The 25,954-nt window shown below is 39.3% G+C and overlaps 1 protein-coding gene across 1 annotated transcript in view; it reads left to right on the top strand.

The window, feature by feature from the left end:
• Positions 1 to 20,689, top strand: part of ITGA11 (integrin subunit alpha 11) — an 86,622-nt gene extending 65,933 nt beyond the window's left edge. The window contains exons 19-30 of the mRNA XM_075207565.1: positions 2,561 to 2,646; positions 7,301 to 7,508; positions 8,893 to 8,991; positions 9,595 to 9,671; positions 10,917 to 11,006; positions 12,078 to 12,168; positions 12,482 to 12,592; positions 12,698 to 12,784; positions 13,325 to 13,435; positions 13,542 to 13,637; positions 16,636 to 16,749; positions 17,968 to 20,689. Of these exons, the coding sequence (XP_075063666.1) occupies positions 2,561 to 2,646; positions 7,301 to 7,508; positions 8,893 to 8,991; positions 9,595 to 9,671; positions 10,917 to 11,006; positions 12,078 to 12,168; positions 12,482 to 12,592; positions 12,698 to 12,784; positions 13,325 to 13,435; positions 13,542 to 13,637; positions 16,636 to 16,749; positions 17,968 to 18,027 (1,230 nt within the window). The 3' untranslated portion in view covers positions 18,028 to 20,689. The remainder of the gene's footprint in view (positions 1 to 2,560; positions 2,647 to 7,300; positions 7,509 to 8,892; positions 8,992 to 9,594; positions 9,672 to 10,916; positions 11,007 to 12,077; positions 12,169 to 12,481; positions 12,593 to 12,697; positions 12,785 to 13,324; positions 13,436 to 13,541; positions 13,638 to 16,635; positions 16,750 to 17,967) is intronic.
• Positions 20,690 to 25,954: the final 5,265 nt, after the last annotated feature.

The following is a 25,954-nucleotide window of genomic DNA, read 5'->3' on the forward strand; positions in this document are numbered from 1 at the left end:
TCTTTTATTGACTTTTCAAATATCTCCCTATTGTCACATGCACACATTCCTTAGTGTAAATTCCCTTAGGAGATGGTAGGTGTGTTTTTTCCGTGACATTGGAAAGTGCTGTGTGCACAATATTTTATTTAAACATTTGACATACCTTGATAGGTCAGGAAGAAACCCCTGCAAGGTTGGATCTGATTGGTTGTCCGGTGGGGGTGTGATTGCTACATACATCAAATCCTGTTGGAAGCTTAGCTGCAGCCAGAACCGCATCTGATGTTGCACTTGTTACACCTCTTACAAGTAGATTGTGTGTGGACTCTCTGGGACACAGGGGTTATGGGCGACTTTCAAATTCAAAATGTCTCAGGAACAGTTTGTAACACTGATCCTGTAATCAGGGGAAGGAGGCGTCCCACTTAGTGTGCACCGCGGGGAGCCGGGGGGAGAGGTAATAGAGAGGAGGTGGGGAGCAGGAAGGGGAGGGATGGATCAGCCCGGAACGGATCCCACACGGCACAGCTAGTAAGGTGGCTGGATACTGGGGAGGAGCCCGCCACCAGGAAGTGCCTAATCTGCCCCTGGGCCCCTTTTTCTCCACGTGCCCCGGTTCCTTGCACCGGCTGCACCTCCATTAGTTCTGCCTCTGGCGCCACGACACACTTAGCAACATCTCGTGACGCACTGGGTGAGGAGCACTGCTTTAGGCCATTTTAGGGAACAATGTTAGTGCTCTAGAAGGGTATCTTTCTCCTGTTTCTGAGAATGATAGGGGTCTATTCAATCCAGCACGATAAGTGGAACTTTTAATTGAAATATAGCACACTTTTTTGTGGCCAAAGTTCCACCCAATTCAATGGAAGTGTCTGCTTACTGCTCAACACACGAAAAGTGCAGGGTTTGGTGAGCAGGAAAGAGCAGCATAGTGTGCAACTATGAGTAGCTGGTAACCAACTAAGGGAAGGCCATGCTAGTGCTTGTTGAACCACAAAGACCCCCATGCCCTTCCTGTCAATGGCTGCTAGTGCATACAGGAACCTCTCCCTGTGAAATTGCTGTTGTACAAAAAGAGCCTCAAGGGTTGGCAGAGGCACTTCTTGAGCTTCGATGCAATAATAAAGCAGGTATTGCATTCGAAAAGAAAGCAGATCTGTCATATGTTTGGATGTCAACAGCTGCAAAGGCATTCAAAATTGCACACGAGGAGGCAGTCGAAAAGTTGCTGCCTTTTGCAACAACCTACATTTGCGAACAAGGATTTTCCACTCTAACGAACATAAAAACAAAGCAGAGAAATTGATTGGACGCTGAAGACTGTATCCAAATTGCTCTGACATCAAAATGCCCCAATATTGATGCTCTCGTATCAAAAATGAAGTTTTGAAGTTGAAGCTTTCAAAGAAATTTGGATTAGATTCAATAAAATTTTGAATTCCAATAATTAATAATATATGATTTCCTTCCTTTCAAATCAAGGGGGTAACGTCGGCGTATCTAAATATATCCCTTGCCTCAACTGGCTCCTCTTGTGCCTGGTCTGTTTACCCTCCCTTAGGATGTAAGCTTGTATGAGCAGGGCCCCCTCTCCTCCTGTCTCCATACCTGTTCTTCCGCTCTGTCTTTACTGCATATGACTGGCCGGAGTTTCTGAAGTATTGGTACTTTTTGTTCATTGTTCTGTATGGTTTCACCCTGTATAGTCTACTGGCAGTACTGTGTGCGGCGCTGCGGATACCTTGTGGCGCCTAACAAATAAACTTATAATCTTTTACCCCCAAAATATATTTGGGGGTAAAAGATAAAAAAGTTCCCTGACCCCTGATCTAGAATATATCTTCCTACGAATAGTAAAGTCAGACTTATTGTTTACGCAAGTATAGTTTTGCTGCTCCAACTATTTTGCTAGATGAGATGAATAGAAATAAGAAGTTAAATCCCTCTTGACAACATAAAAGTGATATATTAGAAAAACAATTTAGCCCAAAACAACTAGCAAATTGGTAGTGACATATTCACTCACGTTTCCCTACACTGATGGAAATAGCATGCCATTGTCACATAATAAATGATAGTACGCATATAAGGTAATAAATATTAGCACATTTCCATTTATATTACATACAGATTCATAATAGAGCTTAATGTGTAACCAAGAGAGACTGACTGCTGGATACTTGTTGTTTTCAGACCGTCTCATTCAGGATATACAAACCCCAGGTCCTGCAACTCATTATTTTCTTTCCAAATTCAATTTTCTACCATTTATTAAACCGTTGACAATGCTGGCAATTGTCAATGTTTCCACACTGTTTGTGTGGGGAGCATTAGTGGCATAAATTAAACAAAGCTGAAAAAATAAGCATAATAATCATATAAGCACACAATAATGGCTGGTATAGAAGGAGCTGCCACCAGGCAGGGGGTGGGATGTTTATTACAACAATCTGTTAACAAGAAACAGGATCAACCCTAATATATATTCCTTCCAGCGTTGCATAGACTTAAAACCTAATATTAATTATTATTTTGTTGCATTCAATGTCCTGTGATGATGACTTCTCTGCCGGTTCAGGTTCCGTTTTGGAATGGATGTAACCAGGAAGAGCGCTGTGTACCTGACCTATTCCTGGATGTGAAACACGATATCCCGACAGCACTGTGAGTGTATGCATATGGGGAATTTTATTATAAGGCCCATTATATATAGTTTTTATATAATATGTTCGTTATATATTTGTTAGTGACATTAATAAATGTATAAACTCCTTCAAATACTATTTGTCCCATGTCATCACATTCATTAGAAACACTTTTATTTTCCAAAAGTATAACATAAATCCTACTCTATTATTACCGTATATATGATCATTGGAGCCTGTAGTGACACGGTCCTTGGTGTCAGCTCTGGGGGGTGCCCTAGACAGCGCCCTCCCCCACCTGGGAAATGATGCCCACCTCTCCCCCTCGGGCATTGCACCTCCCATACTCCTTACCTTAGCAGGCGGGAAGCAGCATCCTCTGCTCACAATGGGAGAGTGCACCTTGGCTGTGACATCATAGCCAAATGTCACACTCCCAGTCCATGAAGGAACACCAGCCGGTAGCTTTACAGGTAAAAGACTGCCGGCTGATTCTTCTCAATGTCAGCGGCTTCACGTGGGAGCACCGTGGGGGCATTAAAAAAACTGGATTACTCATTCAGTGTTTTAGGCACCCCCTAACTATTGGCGTTCTAAGCAACTACCTAGGTTCACCTATTGCTAGCTTTGACCCTGCTTAGTGCCATAGGCCCCGTCTCATCCACTAGCCACAACTCTTTGATACAGAACATTTTCTAGCTTTGCTGGTTCTGTCATACAGCAGAATATAGTAACATCACCTCCTTAGCAGTTGATTTTTCTCAATTGCTCAGTTTATTATCATCGCTTGTGGAAGAAAAGTATTTGACATATGCACTGTGCAGGAAAATACCTGTCTGCCTCTGCTGATCCTGGACACAAACATATAATGTCCGATGCTTTATCGGGCCCTGGTGGCAAGCAATCATTCTGCAGGTTTATACATTTATATTGTCACTAAGCTACTTGCGTTTTTCTGATGTCCTTCTGATTTTTCTAAGGGGTACCTTATTCCTAGGCTGCATGTTTTCTAGCTTTCCCAAGACAATCTCTGCCTTTCCCACTCATATTATGTCACAATAATTATATTGTCTTAATTCAGACTACTGCTGCTCCCAAATTAACAGGGTACATGGAAAATATTCCTATAAATTTTTCATCCTATTTGGGAACTAAGTATGTGGCAATATATGGCAATATGGGATGTATTTTATGGCCTAAGCCAATTTGATATGTCATGTGTGTCCTGATTCATTGCAAGTAATAAGATTCCTAATTATTCTGTATCATCTACTCTATGTACGTTAATGGATGTGTGCCAGCTAGTCTGTTTTCTATTTATAAGGTCTGGTGTTTATGATATTATTGTGTTTATTCACTTTTACAATGCTTATATATGTATCCTAATCCTTTCTTTAAGGAGCACACAATATAGATTAATCTTCCCTTCATTGGGTCGCCTAATCCAGATTGTCTGAGTTATCCCTATAATGAGGTGGGGATTTAGTGAGAGCGCGTTACTATAATGTAAATGTTTCCATCCGTCCCTCTGCACGCTAACAATAAGACACAGTAGCACATGGCCAGATGTTGAAAGTATACTGTTACATACCTCCTGTCTGGATATTCAGCCTTCCCATTACTTAATAGGTCTCACCGGTGACTGCAACAGATTTTATTTAAAGGGCCACAAAACTGAATAATAGTTTATCTAAAAAAAGTAACTTGTAAAATTCACATATAGAAGTTATGTAAAACTGTATACCATAACTAATACCACTTTAAGCTGCAATAATGCTGAAAGTATTCATGGCAATTGGGGGGGTATTCAATTGTTAGCGAGATGCGTTAAAATTTCGCGCTCGCAAAAAAAAAAAACGCGCTAGTTTTTTCCTGTTCGAGCGTGCGTTTAAAAAAAAACAAACCTCAATTCAATTGGTTTTTTGCATTCACCCCCTCGCGCTCTATTATTGGTCCTGGCGAGTTTGAAATGAAGAGTTGTTAAGGCAGTCATTTTACTATAAAAAAATAAAAGTAAATTAATGCAATCAAGAAGGGCCCCAGCACTGCACAAGAGAATGGGCCCCCACACTGCAATGAAGAAGGGCCCCAGCACTGCAAGCAACAATGGCCCCCCCTGTACAGCAGAATTAAAGATTTTACAAGGAGGTAAATTTTTTGAAATTTACAAACATTTGAACACTGGCCAAGCATGGACATTTGTAAGGTACAAATATTTGTAGGACAGTGGGCTAGCCGGACCTTTCTTCGAAGGTAAAAATATTTGTTGGGACTTTGCGTAAATGAGTGTGTGTAAGTAAAGCATCATAAAACTGAGGATTTCGTCCATGGTGAGTATTTTTTTATTTTTATTTTTTTAATTAAAATCTATGGTGTACATGAGGGTGTTTACTGTATTTCTTGGGGTTTTATTATTTTTAATAAAGATTTGTGGTTGGAATGAGGGTGTTGTGCTTTTATTTAACATTTTGCTTTGTGGAACTACAGATCACAGCCAGCCGTGGGTGTAAGAGCATGTTGGCACTTGTGGTTCTACTACAAGTGCAAACATGCCCTGGGTGCTATGGGTACGCTGGTGCTTGTAGTTGGAAGAGTAGCAGCATGCCCACACTATTTAGGACAACATGGCTGGCTGGGACATGTAGTTCCACAAATCAATTTTTTTTTATTTATTTTTTTTATCCAAAATCCCCATTTATTACCCTACTACCCATAGCCCAGGGGTAGTAGGAAGAGCCCTAGTGCTATCGGCACTGGCCTGGGTGTCCCTAGGGGGGTGGCCCGCTTACATTTTTCAGCGGACCACAATCCCTAGGGAATCTAGGCCAGCGCTGAACAGTCTGTGGGTGTTTAGTCATTATGGCTGTGGGACCCAAACTGCGTCCCGTCCCCCCCCTGTTATAGTGCCTATCACCCCGGCTGGTTTGCCTAGTGCTGGTTCAATTAAATTAGGGGGAACCCTACGTCAAATTTTTCACACATCAATAGCCTGCCAGCACTAGGGCGAAGACTAAATAGAGTGGGGAGCAAACGATTTTGCTTTTAAAATTTTTTTTAAAAAACATGATACTTTTTGGCACAACCACCCTCCCCCCCCCCCCCCTTAAAAACAAAAAATATATATAAAAAAGTTTAAATACATGCATCACTATGGTTATTTCTAAAGGGGGAAATTTTCAAAAATTATTAATTATTATAAAACTTTTTTAAGTAATTTTTTTTTGTTTAGGTTACTTTTATGAACTTTTCCACCTATTTTCTCAATTTAATGTATATTTTTCTTAACTTAATAAAAAAAAAATTCTTTGAGCAGACCATGGAGGTGCGAGAAAAAAACAGCATATTTGCTTTTTTCACACTCGGCGCTAAAAAACAATTGAATAGCTTTTTCCGCTAAGGGTTCGCAGCCAGCCTATACTTTAACATTGACAAACGCTTGGAGCGCGATAACACCGTTTCGGTAAAAAAAAAAAAAAGATTAGAATTGCGTGAGAAGTTTTCGCGCTCGAAAATAAGGTAAAATAGCAAAAAAATTACTTTGCACGCTCAAATATCCAAACTCGCTAACAATTGAATACCCCCCTAAGAGTCAATTAAAGAAATTTTGAGGGTAAAAACCTAAATCATTTATTTTGTTACTTTGAGTTGTTCATTTTTTTGTTTTAGTGGTTCCACTTATGGAATAAATCACCTGTGAGTAATCTTACAATGCGTCATTTCAGAAGTAGTCTTAAGACCCTAAAACTGCAAATACCCAATGAATTATTACATCATTTTGCTTGTCTGGCATTAACGCTGCTTCTTTAGTAACCATATACAATATGCACAAATGTGGAGTTTAGCCATGACAACCAATAAGGTGTTTGCTGTCATTTTCTAAGCTACAATGGAAAAATGAAAGCTAGATTCTGATTAGTTGCTGTAGATTACAGCACCTTTGTGCACCTTGCACCATGTGATGCCTTGTTTCCGTTCCATCTAGTTCAGTGACGGGCAATAGGCACCCTAGGGCGGCATGTGGCCCTCCAAACCTTCACCTGCTTTATTGTCAAACTGGATTGATGATTAATATCTTACATTAAAATGCCTGATGACATGTTATTACATGATCTTGGGCCTGATTCATTAAGGATCTTAAATAAAGAGGTAACTTATTTCAGTCTCCTGGACAAAACCATGTTACAATGCAAGGGGTGCAAACTAGTTTTCTGTTTTGCACATAAATTAAATAATGACTGTTTTTCATGTAGCACACAAATATCAACTTTAAATTTCAGTGTACAAATAAGCTATCAAGTATTTGTGTGTTACATGAAAAAACAGTCAGTATTTAACTTATGTGCAAAACAGAATACTAATTTGCACCCCTTGCATTGTAACATGGTTTTGTCCAGGAGACCGAAATAAGATACATCTTCATTTAAGATCCTTAATGAATCAGGCCCTTTTTCTCTTTCTTTCATTAAACATATTGTTTTAACTAATTATTGACATTGAGGGCAAGGTGTGGCCACTATGAAGGTTAGAGGCTGTCACTGTGGCCCCTGAAGTATATCAGGTTTCCCATTACTGATTTAGTTACCATATCAGCAGATTCAGTTTTTTCAGGGTCATTTTGTGCATTGTATTTTGTTATTGGTGACGTCTTCACTCTCTGCTCTCTCTGCTCTTAGGGAGTTCTGCCAGCGCTCTCTCAGAAGATCCGCTTCAGACTGCGCTACCTTTATGCGCTCTTTCGACAATTCCGTCTTCATCATTGAAGGGAGCAGAAGGCGAGTGGCCCTGGAGGTCACACTTGAAAACAGAGGGGAGAATGCATATAGTACCGTACTCAACATTTCCCACTCTCCGAATCTTCAGTTTGCCAGTCTGATTCCCAAGGTGAATACACATAAGCCTCTGGGTGAATACAGTCCATCTATTCAGGATGCTTCATTTTTATAGAGACTCTCAGATTAACACAGAACAGGGGAAGAGCAGAGACACACAGCAGGAAACGCCCAAGAGAATTCAGTGATAAAAGAGGTTAATAGAATTTGTTGGAACAAAAATATGTCTACTGTTATGCTGTTTGTGGAAGCTTTTTTGTGAAAGCAGGTTTAGACATCCAGAGGCTGGCAACCATGCTGAGACCTGTAGTTTCACAACAGTTGCTGAACCACAGGCTGACTGCCATTTGTGCTGGAGAAAGGCAGGCAGTATTTACTATACCAGTGTTGGCTAACCTGTGACACTAAAAGTGTTGTGAAACTACAAGTCCCAGCATGCTTTGCCAATATATAGCAGCTTATTTCTGGAAGGGTATGCTGGGACTTGTAGTTTCACAACACCTGGAGTGTCACAGGTTAGCCAACACTGTACCATACGTTAATATTTAGTGATCACTGGGGTACAGGAGCTGAGAATGAGCTGTGTGTATTGTAACGACTGATCCAATAGGTGAATTGGATCATTGGTCTAGGTGAGCAGTGGCCCACAGGGGCCACTTGCAGCCCCCATTGGGGTCACATGATGTCCATGAGGCTATAAGAATTTCCTTATAGTGAGTACAGTCCGTGCACACCGTGTTGCCAGACATAGTTTAGGCTTGTAGACTTGTGTGACCACTACATACTGTGGCTATGATATCATAATGTGATCTGATGCTGCTCTGCTAAAGCAATTTGCAGCCCTTTGTGGGTCCAGGGGCCACTTGAGAGGCTTAGAAAAAATATCATGCTGACCGCTATTGGTCTTACATAGTGCTAGAATAGTACAGGTTTTATGGCTCATTTATGAAAGTGCAACAGCAAAACCCACACAGTGTGATACTGGCATAAAAAGTGTAATGTAGAAAACAGCAACTCACCAGACTTTGTTGAGCAGTCAGAAGAATGCCCTATTTATGGACTTTAGTATTCAGTCCTGGATTTGGACTTCTGTCAAATGTTCTGTGCCAGCTGTTTTCTCCATTTAACTCTGTTGAGTATTCCGCAATACAGACACCAGTTTTCAGTGCTGCCTGCGTCTCTCCCTATATATATCCAGCATTGACCTGGGATGTCCACGGCCTACCGGTAGACCCCACTGTAGAGCTGATAATAGGAAGTGTATGTAGTACACACATTTTAGACCTCAGATGCACAGTAACATACACTAACATAGACATATTTAATAATAAAGTCTCTTTTCCTATTTTACCCTTGTCAATTATGCTTTAAGGGCCCATTTGGGCTTGTTGCCCACCAGTGGCCTCTCTGGTAACTCTTCTGTGTATGCCCTGCAGGAGGAATCGGATATTAAAATTGAATGTAAAAGCGGTGAACGTATTCCACACAGCAAGATTTGTAACGTCAGCTTCCCTTTCTTCAGAGCCAAAGCCAAGGTAGGCAGACAGCTGTCAATCACTTACTAATGACAATTACTGATTGGTGTTTATAGGTATTGTGCTGCACTGTGAATGTGGGAGAACTACCAATTGCTGGAATACCACTACATTACCCAGGAGAACTACGTGTGCAGGCAGGAGACCCTACGTGGCATTATACATTCGTATTTATATCTGTTTGTTGTGTCTTCTGCTTTATTTTACTCTCTGTATCTATTGAAGAGAACTCTTCTAGCACATATGTATTTTTTGCTTACTACAGGTTCCCCTGTTAATAAGAGAGGTATTATCAAAAAAATTAAGGTGTTTTTATGTGAGATTAAATCCTTTTCACAGACACTAGGTGGGGCTACTTACCATAGCCTTATATAGGAGTTTTGCCTCCAACAGAATGGTCTCAATAATACAAAATGAAGTGGTATTCTTCCTGCTAACTGTACATTAACTGATTTGCACTTAGTTCCATATTGCATCATGTTCAGCTGGGGAAATAACAGAAGATGCTTTTGCTATATGAGGCCTCTATCTAGGTCAGGGCAGCTGTAGCAGACCATCTACCATATATGTTCCTGACCCTACCAATGTATTTCTGACATATAGGTGGCGTTCCGACTAGACTTTGAGTTCAGTAAATCTGTTTTTCTTCCATCTCTGCAAATCCATCTCACAGCAAGCAGGTGAGTTATGTGTTGTCTTTGTCTTGGGGTCTGTATAACTTCCCAGTGTGTTTACATGCCACATGCCTCTTTCTGGTCACTCAATGACTGGTACATTCATGAATGAGCTGCTTATTAGTTCCAGGTTAGGCTCCCTATGTAGAAGGATTCAGGGGGAGTTCCATACACACCATCTCAATGCTAGTAAGCACATTTCTCCGTGTGTGTAGTGTTTCTGCAAGTGGAAACTATCCCTTTTCTGCATAGATTCTTATTGTCTTCAATCAAGGGATATATCATATTAGAGAATAACAGAGAAAAACTTCCGTGTCTTAATTTATATACAGTTCCCTGTGTTTTAATACTGGTTTGTGTTTATTGGAAGCACTCTATTATACCACTCTCCCTGCAACAACGGGAGACTTTATATTGTTTGTATCTTACTTACTGCTTGTTATTGTGCATTACATGTGTATTGTGCTGTGTTATATCACTTTATAAAAGATGAGTAGTGTGAATACTTGTATAATTAGCGGTGAAATAGATCTTTATCTTTGTCTCTCGCTACTCATCAGGAATAACATGTTTCATTATGGTGTCCACTTAAAGCATAAACATAACTATGTACTTCACACTTATTCAGTCACTGTGTTTAGACACTACTTACTGCTTCTCTGCTTCATTCCTTTCTTCTTTAATATGAGTAACCACAGCAACAGATTACGCATTCCACAATACCCCCAGTCTGGTTCTACCAATTATAATTCATGCCCTATACTGAGCCCCATACTCTCATTAAAAAAGAAAAAGAAACATAATTGAACATAGACAATTAAGCAAAAAGATATGTATACAAAATATTGTAACATTGTAATAAAATTACTAAAATATTTCAAAAACTGCTTCCGGAATAACGCACCCCATGCTGTGAAATATAAGGGCAGCAAAAATCATCTCGGAGTAAAGGGTTCTTCATAAAAGCAGTGTGCCTGTTAACTTTATACCACCACGAAGCTCCTCCGTGACTTCTAACCTTACATCTGGAGCTACTATCAGATATAAGGATATTACAAGTCATCTCCAATTGCGTTGACCCTTATAAAAGCACTTGACCAGCATATGTGTGACTTTGTGTGCTGGCTGATCTTCCCTGTGACTTTTACTATCTTTATATTTTACAGTCAGGGTGAATTATTCCCATGGTCTATTATAGAGCCAGCTGTGTTTTTTTTGTGTCACCTGTTGCACTTTATCCTGTTTTGTCAGTGACAGTGAAGAACTGGAGGGAACAATTGCCGATAATGAGGTTTTGTTGGACTTCAACCTGAAGTATGAATCTGATCTCCTGTTCACTAGGTAATCCTGCTATACAAACCCTCCTGACTTCTAACACAACTCTTGGGTTTATATTTGTAAAGTCGGACCTCCTATAATTCTCCATGTTTTCATTGCGGATGGGAAAAATTATACAGTAAATACCTGAAGCTGATCTTTATTTCTTGAGACCTGCCATTCACTGTTTTATCTTCTTTTGAGCATAGCTTTATCTTGGAGCCATCATTCCTACAATATATCTGTGGTTGACAGCTTATAGCCATTTTGATAAGCGCTACGGAATTTGCGGCGCTATATAAATAAATGTTGATGATAGTCCTACTTTATGTATCCAATCAACTAGCAATTATCAAAAGAAGTCTATTATAGGATCTGCTTCCCCTTTAATGAATTATCTTTCCTTTGGTGATCAATCTTACCTAGCAACGAAGGAGTTACTATACATGCTGTTGAAATATAGTGTTCTTATATTCCCTGATGGGAGATTATTTTGTGCAGCCACTACCACAGTACTGCATTGAAGAGCAATATTCGGTGCCCCATGTGTTTCAATTGCTTTTGGTGCAGGACAGTTATTTCATCTGGTTTTGATTCCAGTTGTTGTGTAGAACCTTTAGAAACCTTTGGGTGAACTTCGAGTACAAAAGAGACATTGAAGTTGGAATGTACAAATCGCAGAAAAGATATGTGCTTTAATCAAGAGCCAGACAGAGCACTCACAGTGAGGTGTCTGGCTGTGGGTACCACCTACTTGTCATATTAAGAGCTGCTTTTAGTACTTGCGCATATTTCAGAGTGAGCATTTGAAAGCTTCTTAGAGTGATGACATGATATGGAATCCTACTTCTAAAATCAGGATGTGAGGGACGTGACTCTTTAGTGTGACACATGTTTGTGATCAAGAAAATATTTGGGCCACGTGCTGCTGGAACCAGCCCACATTCTTTCTCTCCTAAATGTATCTTTACACTACTGAGCAGGTCTGCTGCCCAGGGACAGTCCATTAAGAGCCCTTTGTAGGTGGGTGTAAGGAGCGGCCTGTACAGGTAGACAGACACCCGCCAACTCTTGACAGCCTTTCATCTATTATAGATATTCCAGTCTGGACCAGTATGAAGTCAATTCTAAAAGGTCAACTGACAGATACAATGCAATCGGGCCTCCATTCAACTGCACCTTAAAGGTGAGTTACGGATTATGTCAAATAGAAGAAGCTGACAAAATATTCCGCTTATTTTACTGATAACTGTGTTTAATGTGATGCTCCATTTTGAGGGCTACAGTCGTGTACTACAGCTGCCTCCTGTACATTTAATTCAATGACTTTTCTAGTGAATATCAAAAGTTTACAACTATTTTCATAAAAACAGAATAAAGGCTAATACATATCGGCATTTAAGCTAATGTGATCAAGTGACTGGATCCATCTTGTAGAGTCATTGACAGACTGTGCTCTAATTGGTCCAGATCCTAGACTTGTCTGTATTCTTTTACAGATCCAGAACTTGGGCTTCTTCCCTGAGGATATCACTATTAAGATCACTGTGCCAGTGGCTACGCGTGGAGGGAACCGCCTGCTCATTTTACAACAGCTACTCAGCGACCAGGTAGGTACTGCCTCCTGCGGAGAGCAAAGCTAAACACATGTCCAGAGACACCGATTCCGTCATGCAGAGCTGTGACGTTGCCTATCATTGCTCTTTCTGTATTAGGGGAATGAAACCTGCAACGTCTGGGGTAACAGTACGGATTACAGAAGGAAGCCGTCGGAGGAGGACCTCAGTCACATCCCACAGCTGGTAACTCATACAGACAGTAACTGAGCAGGATTGGAAACACTGCACTAAAATCGTCTAAAGTGATTCATTGTTACATCTCTCCTTTTATTCCATTTGCAAGTAAAAAAATCACCAATTATTTTAGGCTTTAACAACAATACAAGTCACTAGCAACATTACACTACAATGAATGGTCAATATTAAAATACAGTGTTTGCCTCAATAAGTCGCTAGTTCTCACACTGCAGCTTACATTGGTAAATGTGAAGTTACACTGTTCTTGCAGATGTGATCCCTTCTACCTGATAGAAAATACTCTGCTCCCAAACTTCCCACTTATTCTCCTGTTGCAGATAGCTACACTCAATTAACCAGTGAGAAAGTTTTTAAACAATAATTAAGTCTAGATAACTGATAAAGAAAAATAAGTGGGAAAAATGGGAGTAGAGCATTTTCGCACCAGATGGAAGGTGTCATGTTGGAGGATCAGTTTTCAAGACAATTGTCTGTTCTTTCTTGTACTACTGCAGAGATGACAGGTCAGTTTGTGATTTCTTTCAGAATCACAGTAACTCTGATGTGGTGTCCATTGACTGCACTATGAGCCTGGCATCCAATCAGGAAGCAGCTCTCACTCTGTATGGGCAGTTGTGGAGCAGATCTTTCCAAGTGGTAAGAGGTGGCTGCTGTTGAGGACGAAGGTGGTAGTTAGGACATGTTTTTATATAGATATATAATCACCAGGTTATCTTGAAAGATAATAACATTTCCATTGTAGATGAACTTCCGCTCTGTGAATCTGGTTATTTTTGCGGCGTTACAACGGAATTTCCACAGTCCTTTTATTTTCCGAGAAGAGGAGCCCAGCCGCCAGGTAATGATAATTTCACATTTCTATCAGATACTTCTGTGCATTTTAGTGGTATATTCCATTATGCTCTAGGCTTCCTGAGTTTTTGATTTGCTTTTTGTTGTCATTTGACAAATCCATCTCTCTTTGTGCTTTGCTGCTTCCTTTGGTGGTACATAAGATTTTATGTTGTGCCAATTTGGTAAGTTTTGTCATTTTGTTTTCTTTGTACTACAACATATAAACAAAAATTAACATGCTTAGAAAATGTGATTCATGACACTTATTTTAAGTAGCCTCACAGGTCAATTAATGTCTTTAGTAAATCTTCCCCTTAGAATCTTTAGTAAATCTTCCCCTTAGTCTTTTTAATGGAAGGCCACTTTGCAATAATTGAACAAATTTAATTTAAAGTTCTGTAGTAAAATAATTTCTACCGGGTGTTAGTAATAAAATATATAAATAAAGAATACTGGATGCATTTGTGACATTTAATAATATAATGCAAAATCTAATATATATAAGCCTAGTGGCGTGTGTTAGTGTGTGTGTGTGTGTGTAAAAAAATATTTTCTCAGAAAGGGCTCATCCAATTGACCTGAAATTTGGTATACTGACATTATTTGACAAAAAAAATTATAATAGTGAAGTCAGTTAACTTCCATCATCCCCCCTCCCCCCCGTGGTAGGGGTAGTAAAGGCTAAATTTACGAGTTGAGGGCTCAAACTCTTGACTCCTTCCGGAATGCCAAGGCACAGATTAAGATTGAAAGTTGGAAGCATTATTATGCTATCGAGAAATCTGAATGTTAAGAGAGGACTGTGCAATGGCACTCGATTAGTAGTGACAGCACTGAAAACGAATGTGATACAAGCAGAAGTTTTGACTGGCTCTGCTGAAGGAGAGAAGGTGATGATACCTCGGATTGACTTATGTCCATCCGAAACAGGATGCCGTTTAAGCTAAGACGGCGGCAGTTCCCTTTGAAGGCGGCATTTGCTATGACCATTAACAAGTCACAGGGTCAAACACTTGACCGTGTGGGTATTTATTTACCAGAGCCTGTCTTTGGTCATGGACAATTGTATGTCGCATTTTCACGAGTACGGAGAAGCAGTGATGTGAAAGTGCAGGTTATGAATACTGCCCTTCAAGGAAGACTGATTGAGCACAGCGATAAGGTGTTTAGCAGAAACGTTGTGTATCGAGAGGTTTTAGAACAGTAAGACGATGGAGATTAAGGATGTGGCGATGAAGATGAATGATGAGGTGGTGACATGTGGACAAAACCACGTTAAAAAAGGGCGCTTACGTCGGGAAGTAACGCTCTTCCCCTGAGGAGGCCTGGCCTAGCCCCAAATGCATGACAAGAACCTTTTTAACACCTTATGTAGCTTGATTTGACTAGAATGCATGAGTATCATGCACGGGTTAACTTGTCTAATATATATAAGCCTAGTGGCGTGTGTTAGTCTGTGTGTGTGTGGAAAAAAAAAACAAGCTGCAGCGCCACCTGCTGGGCAGATTTATACACTGACCTACTAAATTCTTAGTGTGTGTGGGGGAAAAAACTCAGAAAGGGCTGAAATTTGGTATACTAAGATGTTTTTAATTTGTTAATTTAATTTGTTAATTGTTAAAAGTGTTTATAAAGATTTAAAAAAAATATATATATATTTCTTGAAGGAGAAGTGACAGTGCGGAGTGGTTGGTGGTTGCCGGGGGTGACAGTGGGGAGTGGTTGGTGGTTGCCAGGGGTGACAGAGCGAGAGGAGTGTGATACTCAGGACCGCTAAGAGAGATCCCTGTGTATGGATAGATATCTGGATAGATGTGGCGATAAAGATGAAGGATGAGGTGATGGAGAAAAATGATGAGGTGGTGACATGTGGACAAAACCACGTTAAAAAAGCACGCTTGCGTCGGGAAGTAACGCTCTTCCCCTGAGGAGGCCTGGGCTAGGCCCAAATGCATGACAAGAACCTTTTTAACACCTTAAGTAGCTTGATTTAACTAGAATGCATGAGTATCATGCACGGGTTAACTTGTATATTAATATTCTAGTAACACAAAGGGGCATATTCAATTGTCCAGATTCCCCGCCGCGTACAAACTATTACGGTAATAGTTAGCTGGATTTCAGCTCGCGACTCAGGGAGCTGCGAGCTGAAATCCAACGAGAAAACTACCGTAATAACCGTTTCCGCCGACAATTGAATATGCCCCAAAGAATAATGTATTAATATAGATTTACATATCATCATCATCAATTTATATAGCGCCACTAATTCCGCAGCACTGTACAGAGAACTCACTCACATCAGTCCCTGCCTCATTGGAGCTTACAGTCTAAATTCCCTAACACACACACACTAGAGTCAATTTAATAGCCAATTAACCTGCTAGTATGTTTTTGAAGTGTGGGAGGAAACCCACGCAAACACGGGGAGAACATACAAACTCCACACAGATAAGGCCATGGTGGGAAACAAACTTATAACCCCAGTGCTGCGAGAGAGAAGTGCTAACCACTGAGCCACTGTGCTGCCCATAATATAATATCAGCATGTAGATTTGTTTAATAAGCAGGACTGCGTAATGTTATGAGTTGTAACATACATATAGATGTTGCACAGTACTATAGATTAAACCATGAAAGTACTGTAAACCTTTGCTGTCCTTCTGTACAGTATATTCTGGCTGTGTTCTCTTAATTAATTTTGGGATTAAAACAAATTTTATGTTGTATAATACTGCCTCCTCCTGGTGGGGAACCAAAATTGCAATTATGCACTAAGAGCACTTTTATTGGGAATTTGTTTGTTCAGGCAACCCCCCTTCTGTCTGCTTAAGTGTTCTCCTGGAAAATCTTCCACATTGTCTGTCCTTTTTCAGCTGCTACATATTATAACAGCTATGGCCTGCCCTGACCTATACACAGGCTCAAGATCCTCTATGATGTCAAGAAGTGGGTCCACAACATTTTCAGGTATTAATTTCTACCATGTTTGTTTGTTTCAGATCACATTTGAAATTACTAAGCAGGAGGAATGGGAGGTTCCAATATGGATTATAGTCAGCAGTACATTAGGTGGGCTGCTGCTGCTGGCTCTTCTGGTTCTGGCTCTCTGGAAGGTGGGAAAGAATAGCTGCTCTATGAATTGCATTATTTGTTCATGATGTGTATTTATCATGTTACATGTCACCCCTTTCTATATTAACAAATCACCCCTATCTGTATAAATCACAACTATCTATATTACTAAAGCACCTTTGTCTTTAGTAACATGTCTCCCTTATATGTGATAACAGGTCACTCATGTCTGAATTAACAAATCACCCCTATCTGTATAAATCACCCCTATCTGTATAAATCACCCCTATTTGTATAAAACTTTTTATTTATTAATATTTTATCATTAATGCCTATATTATTAACAGGTGACATTAATTGAATTATTTTACTATTATTCTGTGCGTCCTTTTGAAAATGTATATATTTCACATACTGTACGTATTGGACGTATCCTGTAGCATACTGTATAGTGGAGCAGAGTAGATCTGCACTCTAATTCATCATCGCCCGTATCTTCTGATCTGTTCCTTGTTGAATTTGCTAAAACAAACGCACATCGCGCTCAGTATGCGTACCTTAAGAATCAGGCCCATAAAGTCTTCAATTACACTTAGTGACCCTGATTCATTAAAGACAGGAAAGCAAGAAAAATTAGTAAGTTTGATCCTTGGCAAACCTTGTTACAACAATGCAAGGGGTGCAAATTAGTTTATTATTTTGCATGTAAGGAAAATACTGGCTGATTTTTCATGTAGCCCATAAATATTTGATAGTTTTATATTTTATACTGAAAGTTAAAGTTGATCTAGAACATGCCTTACCCCAACTTTAAATCTGTCCGCACATTTTAAATTGACCTTTCCCTCCAATGCAACATGGTTTTGCCAAGGTGAAAAGTTACTCCTTTTTTTTTTTTGTTTGCTTTACTTTCCTTAATGAATCAGGCCCAGTGTGTTTTATTTCATCATCATGTCTCAAGTAAGCACGTTAGAACAAATGCCTAATTTAAAGAGATTGGTGCATTTGAAGCGAGAGATGACGAATAGCAATAAGAGAGAAAACCCTGTGTAGAACATACGGCTTCAGTAATACTGGATACATTAGCCCCAGATAGGTGGTAGAAAGTGACACCGCATGAATGCTGGAGCTGACCGCAGAATGAATGGTGAGCGGACAGGTGTGTGTACAGACAGGATTGACCGGATATTTATCTGCTGGCAGAAGAAGTGGGAGGACATATGTGATACACTATATTCTTGTCTGTTCCCTGTATTCAGCTGGGATTCTTTAAGCGGAGTCAACACGACAGAGAGGAAGAGGACAACGTTTTGGAGTGAGGTTGAGATAACAGACCAATGTTCCCAGCCCACTGTCTGCACCCATACATATATACTCCAATCCATGGGGGTCAGAGAGGAAAGCTGGCTGTGAATCAGATGACTGAAAACAAATGGGACAGTAGCAATTATCTCAGAAAGGCCTACTTGCACAGGGCTGAAGACCAAACGGTAACTTGGATGTTATCACCGAATGCTGCCTCAGGGAGTAAAAGCTCCCACTTCCTCCATGGCATCTATTTATTTCATTATTGACCTGCATTCATTGAACTTTCAGCCAAGACTGAACTTGCAAGCTCTGACAGGTTCTGCTCAGGGATCAATCTATCCGTCACTACCAAAAGGTGGAGACCACTGTCTGTTCCCCTGGCGTTTTTCCTCCATATTCTATGCCTGGAATTATTATTTCCATTGTCTAGTTTTTATCATTTTCTTTTTTTATTAAAAGGCCCTGTAGCATGGCCAGGGAACAGAAGATACCAGAACTACTTTTAGTTGGATGAAAACTTAAATAAGATTTTGTGTTTCACTCTCCTTGTGGGGATGGAGATTTTGTACAAATAGAACCTTAGTTCACAATCTTGCACAGATCACTTTTCACTTATCATTTTCCTACGTAAATTGTGAAAATAAGACTGTTTCATGCTATGGTTTGCCAAAACGCCTATATTCTCAAAATGCGACTTGTGGAGGCAGCCAGTTTGTGGGGTAAGGCAGTATTCATGAGAAGTCAGGAACCAGCAAGTTTGACTGCACTGTTTGTCCATTCCTCCAGTTTTAGGTAAAACAAGATATGCATAATTAAACACACAGGTAAAGTAAGTGCATTCATTGCTTTCACATGTAATCATGCCAAAAAAAAAGTTTCATCCGCTCAACAAAAATAACTGGAAAATAATGGGGAAAATGCACTATAACAGTTAAATGAGGTATTTAAGATATTTTCATTTTATTCAATAACACACTTATCCGGGCAAATTGTGTTTAACATAAACCTGTTCTCAACAGATCACCAAATACTAAGAACAAATGATTGTATAAAATTGCATAAACAGTGGTGTAATTAAATTCCTGGGTAATCACTAAAAAGGAAACCTAGTTTATTGAGCTTATTCTTTGTGTGGTCACAATTGCATAAAACCCCTTTTATTATTCTGTATGGTTAGATATTTAGGGCTAGATTTACTAAGCTGCGGGTTTGAAAAAGTGGGGATGTTGCCTATAGCAACCAATCAGATTATAGCTTTCATTTATTTAGTACCTTCTACAAAGTGACAGCTAGAATCTGATTGGTTGCTATAGGCAACATCCCCACTTTTTCAAACCTGCAGCTTAGTAAATCTAGCCCTTAGTCTCACAATTCCAGATAGTGTTATTAATACTATGATCAACTTATCATAGTAGCCCAACTGCAATGAAACCACAACCACCATGTAACATACCTACACACACTAATTTGTATGACGGTTTGCGGCACTTTTCTGAGTGGTTTGCGTTCCGCAATAGGCTTTTTGGCAATATCCTTGCAGTTCTTTTTTCAGGATTATACCACTGTTCATGTATTAAAGCAGCAATCTCACATATAGATTTATTTTTTTAAACACCATGTTAAGTGCTTTTAAAAGCACACAATTGATCTAATTTTTCCTTAGCTATCCTCCTACAAATCTTTGCCTGCTTTTCAAAATCCTTCTGGTTAGCAAACAAAAATAGCCACCAAACACAGTCAGTCTGCTACACAGACACAGGCAAATCATGTGATGGCAGAGGGGAAAAAAAGGAGAATGTCACAGTGCAGACAGAGCTCAGAGGAGTGTTCCAATGCCTCTCTGCTCACTACATCATGTGCCATGTAACTGTGGTTGCCATGGTAGACCAGAATCATAAATCACTACTAGCAGCCTGAAGAAAACAAAGGAAAATTGTAATTACCAACATTGTTCTTATAGCTTGCTACAGCGATTTATGCTAAAATAAAACACAGCTATTTTTTATGAGATTGCTGCTTTAAACACAATTTATAATGACAAACAAAAGTTATTTACAAAACATTTAAGCATAAAAGGTTTGTATGAATTTGCTTATATTGTAAATTTAAACTTTCTTGTTTTAAGATATTTTTTTGAGTCATTTTTTCCAGGGTGACTTTAAATTGTACTGGTCATCTGTTCACAGTCACAGTTATTTTGTGGCCTGGACCAATATTCAGCCTTTCAATACAGTGAGAACAAGCAACACCACTAAGGCATCAGAATGAGGTACACGGTGCCTCATGCCTCAGTATAGTCACTAGTTTGTAGTGAATTGATAGACTACACACTCTGATGAATATTGGTTCAGTCCACAAACTGGCTGCATCCACGTGAGTAGATGGCAGATACACCTTAAATTTGTGACGCATGATTGTGTGCTAGGCATTGTATATCGGATATAGTCACCAGTCGTTGGAATGAAAGCATGATCAGGAGTAGGAGAGATTGACATGAGGGACACCTTCTTCCAAGTCAACAGTGTACTAATACATGCTGCCATTACAACCAGACATCTCTTTCTACGACTGCTGTTTAACTCTTCTGGTGACAACGTATGTGCTAAATATGACACAGGTTCTTTTGTATTTTGTGCTATTTAAAAACCCAGATTAAATACTATTTTAAAGCCATGTCTGATGATTGCTTTACGTTTTAATACACCTTGTGAGATATCGAGTCTTCCTGGTTATACGAGCGTCACACCTTAAAAAAAGCACTGTTATAGCAGAATATAACATATTTATCCCTTACCCACACTCTTTTCAATCCTGGAACTAGTTACAAAGCAGCAAAAAATATACATCACCAACTCTCTTCCATCTATCATGCCAATAAAACATGCAATATGCAAAAATATGTACCGATTTAGGGATTGATGCTGAGTTAGGAGCAAATCCCAAAAAATAAGTAAATTTGCTCCTGGACAAACCATGTTACTTAGCAAGGGGTGCAAAATAATGTTTTTTTTTTTGGCACGCAAGGAAAATACAGGCTGTTTTTTCATGTAGCACACAAATACTTGATAGCTTTATTTTTACACTGAATACACTATAATATACCCTATCCCAACTATAAATCTGTCCGCACATTTTAAATTTACCCCCCTCCCCCAATGCAACATGGTTTCCCCAAGTTGTAAAATTGCTTCTTTTTTTTTTGCTTTGCTCCTAAGTATCAGACTTTTAAAGCACAATTTAGAAACAATAAAATAATGAAGAAGAGAATATCACCAATAAAAAAATATTTTATTATGAAATCTCAAATAATTTTAGCAGAGATTTATACACACAGATGATATAGAAGACATATTTGCTGTAAAGTTTACATTCTGAAGAAACTCAATTAATTCCAGAGAAAGAACAGTAGACACTGGAAGATTCTGTCTTCCGATAGAACCCCGCCCATTATGTTTTATCACTGGGATACAGGAACACACCCAGTTCACCTCCACAACGTACCAGAGCAGGTAATGATTAAAATATATTATATGAACCTCTTCTATAGACAGTGATAAACAGTCCTTCATTTGAATTTTATTTTTTATTTCAGGAAATTAACTTGCGCAGAGTAGATTTTACTTTTCATTCATATACCCCAATTGGTAATGAAATGATTTGTAAATCCTAGTTATAGTTGTTGTGAACTTTTCCCCATCATACAGTGATGTCAGTTATTTTTTGGCCTCAACCAATACACAAGACTGCAGAAACTTAATTTACTTTGACCCAGTAACATTACTAAGGAATGTCCAGACCAAATATTCTTAAGGCCCTGGCTCCCGAGTGGACAGGATTCATTCTCAAGTATATGGGCCTAGCTGCAGCTGCTGCGTGTAGGGTTTTAAAAATGCGTGGATTATCCTTTTATGCGTCTGCCAATTAGATTACATTTATTTAAACATGGCATCAGGTCACCCCATTCCTAATACCTCCTCCTGGCAAATGCAGTTTATACAAACAAGAAAAATATTAAGTAGTATGATTAACAGATTGTTGAATCTGGTGTTGAACGGTCCATACACATAGGTGTTTTATACCAAATAAGCCCACCTGTCCGTAACTGATCCACAAAGATGTCTCAGAAAATGACGGTCAGATTTTAATCGTTCCTGTTGAAAAGTAGCCGATGACAGAGATTGCATTAGTCCCACCGACCACTAACCACACATAGAAAAGACAGAGGCACCATAACCCCCCCCCCTTCCACGTGTTTGAATAATTGTCCGATTGCTAAAAGGCCAAATCTTTGCATGTGTGGTAAGCTATGACGGTCATGAATTGTTTCAGGCAAGAGAGTTCTAGTCAGCTCCATATCAGACATGGACAATGTATGATGTCAACCAATGCAGACATGTTACACATTGACATTTTGAGTTAGTGTTTTAGAAGATAACAGAGAACAGTCTTCCCAAAACTTACCAAACCTGTTTAATTTTTTATTTTTTTTAATTTATTTCAAAACAAACAGGAAATAAAAATTATGGCATTCATGTTCTCGTCAGTTATTTTAAAGAGTGAAGACAATTATGTATAATATTGCAAGGAATAAAAGAAGGTTAGTGAAGGATGGAGCTCCTATTATGTTCAAAGGGTTTCTCCACCCTCTGAAACACAGATGCAGGCACCAGCTACATTACATTGCTGATTTTCCAATCCCCATCTCATGGATAGGATCTAGGTTAGTTGTGGACTAACGATCTGAATTTAAATGCCATTCAATTGATGACCCATGTGTTTTTCACCCACATTCTCAATCACAAGAGTAGCCCATTCAATGGCATCCAAAGTCGGGCTGTTGTAATGAAAGGTTATAACACCCTGTTAGAGGGAGTTCTAAGGCTGGGTAGACCCTACAAGTGTTTCAGACGATAAACGACTGTTAGGTCTGATATCGCATTAGTGTGTGCGCTCCAATGATCATGTTTTATCATTCCAAAGCACATTGTATCGTTTGATTTCATAAAGTGACTAAAAATCTCTATAAAACGATGGATTGATGTCAGGCAAATTCTGCAGTGTGTGCACACACCACCGGCAGTGTAGGCAGATCTCTATGTGTTCCGAGTCAGATTCTTTTCAGCCAAGAGTTATGACAGATGAAGAGCACAGATCTGAAGGTAAATCATGTAAAATGTGTTTTACATTTCCAATACAGAATTGTGACACAATTCCAAATATGTATGTATGTGAAACAAACACAACCCATAGATACAAAAGTGTACACCAAGCTATGCCAAACTCAGAACCCACAGTTTAGTAAATATACCCCTTAGACTCTTGTCATTCCCAACCAGGATTAAACCAGTTACTGCACCTACCCTCAAATGCCCAGAAAAGGTAATTACAAGAGTCTAAGGGGTATATTTACTAAACTGCAGGTTTGAAAAAGTTGAGATGTTGCCTATAGCAACCAATCAGATTCTAGATGTCATTTTGTAGAATGTACTAAATGATAACTAGAATCTGATTGGTTGTTATAGGCACTTTTTTCAAAATAGATGTATTTTTGTACTTAGAAAAGATCCAAACCACACCAAGATTCCCACAATTTATAAAGTTAGCTGATCCTTCCATTAGTCACATTCAGTCATTGCCCGAGAGAATTCATTCCACAATTTCAATGTAATGTGTAGTTACAACAACAGTGATGACAACACTAGCAAATCAGTGAACCTGCATAGAAACACAGAGAGGCAATTTTAGATCATACCACACACTAAGTGAATAAGGCACTGAGATTGCCAGCTAGCTATCACAATTCCACTGTACCTACAAAGGCTAAATTGTAAAGAGAGTGTGAGCATATGCTGTGGAACCAGGGACTGATCATCATCATTTATTTAAATAGTGCCAACATATACCGTAGCGACAATTGGGGACTGATCTAAAGACATGCTCAAGGCTTGGTGACACATGGAAAGAAGTTCTTGCTTTTATATAGTACTCACTATGGAATATTACATTTATTCCACTTCTATTAGAAAGGTTAAGTTGAGCAGAACAAGACATATTTATAGCGGTGCTCACACATACTGTGTGGTGGGGGTGGCAATTGTTTATTAGGGAGTTGTTGAATTTTGCAGACTAATTCAATACATGTTTATAAAATATAATGGAGTTAAACTAGTTGTTCACTGTGAACTGTACAATGAATGGAATTATTAAAAGCACTCCCTACTCAAAGTAATTATTCTCCCTCCAAACCACTTATGTAGCCATATATGGTAATTAGTATTTTCAGTTATTTACTGCCTCCCGGGTACACTGCTAAAACATGTTGAACTAGATGGACACTTTGTACGTGACTAGGTCCAATTATATGCGCTACCATACACATCGTATTACAGGAGAGTAGCATAAAACACAGGTCTGCAATCTCACCAGACTTTGGTGTAGCAAAGGTTAGGGGGTTTCAATTCAACAAAAAGAAATAGAAATATGAAGGGCTTGGAAAGGGAGGAAGGGGTGCAGGACAAATAATTAATTTGGGAAGAGAAAAATGTGCAAATAATGTAAGAAAGCCATTGCTAAAAAAAAATACATTAAACATAAGTAGACACTTAATAAATGGACAAGGCCAAATTGACTGTCTAAAAGACATCTTAATATAAGAAATGTACAGAAATACAAAAGTATTATCCTAAGTACCAAAAGTCTTTATGTAGGCAGTTTCTGATGTGTGTGGGTTTATGCTGCAAATTAGATTCAGTGTCTTATTAGCGTAGATTGTGTTCCCTTTTATTGTCACTTTCTAAAGTCTTAAATAAATATACAGGTAGGTGATTGTACACAATGATTGTACAGAAGGGTAATTTGTAAGGGTAACATAGCATAATTTAGACACTGCTCCAAATTCGAGAAAAAGAAACCACATTTGGAAAACTCAGAATTTCATCACTCTGCCCGGACAGTCCTCCACCAAATATATTGTTTAGCAGTGAGGGTCAGAGGGGACACCCGATGATACTAATATAGCAGTGAGGGTCAGAGGGGACACCCGATGATACTAATATAGCAGTGAGGGTCAGAGGGGACACCCGATGATACTAATATAGCAGTGATGGTCAGAGGGGACACCCGATGATACTAATATAGCAGTGAGGGTCAGAGGGGACACCCGATAATACTAATATAGCAGTGATGGTCAGAGGGGACACCTGATGATACTAATATAGCAGTGAGGGTCAGAGGGGACACCCGATAATACTAATATAGCAGTGATGGTCAGAGGGGACACCCGATGATACTAATATAGCAGTGATGGTCAGAGGGGACACCCGATGATACTAATATAGCAGTGAGGGTCAGAGGGGACACCCGATAATACTAATATAGCAGTGATGGTCAGAGGGGACACCCGATGATACTATCTGTACAGAGATTATCACCAAGCTGAAGAAATTATTTACTTTCTGGTTTTGGAACTTCCTCGAGAACAGAAGAACACATATGTATATCTTTGAAGTTTGTAGAAATTGGAGCTTGAATCAAAGGAAACAAGACATGATATAGTTGAAGGGTTGGGCCAATCTAAACATAGGTGTGCTCCAATCATGTAAATTTATTTACACTCACAGGAGCAGTAATAGTGGTATTTTAAAGATGGATGGCACAAGCTTGCCAGCAATTAATAGGACAAAGTATAATCTCTTGGAAAAAGTAGAAAACATACCGCTACTCTATTATGTTGGTTTAACATCTGACTTCAACATGTATGTTTAAAAGATGATGTCCCCTTTTGCACAACATATTCTCAGTAAGACATCGCCTCCCTTCCATCCAATAGGAGGGTTCCCTTAGCTGGTAACCTAATGTTACATAAAGCCATGTGCCAGACTTCACCAAATGCTGCTCACTGCACACTATGCATAGGTTCCATAGAGCTTGATTGTAGAT

The sequence above is a fragment of the Mixophyes fleayi genome, chromosome 4 (genome assembly GCF_038048845.1).
Source record: "Mixophyes fleayi isolate aMixFle1 chromosome 4, aMixFle1.hap1, whole genome shotgun sequence".
Classification (NCBI taxonomy): Eukaryota; Metazoa; Chordata; class Amphibia; order Anura; family Limnodynastidae; genus Mixophyes; species Mixophyes fleayi.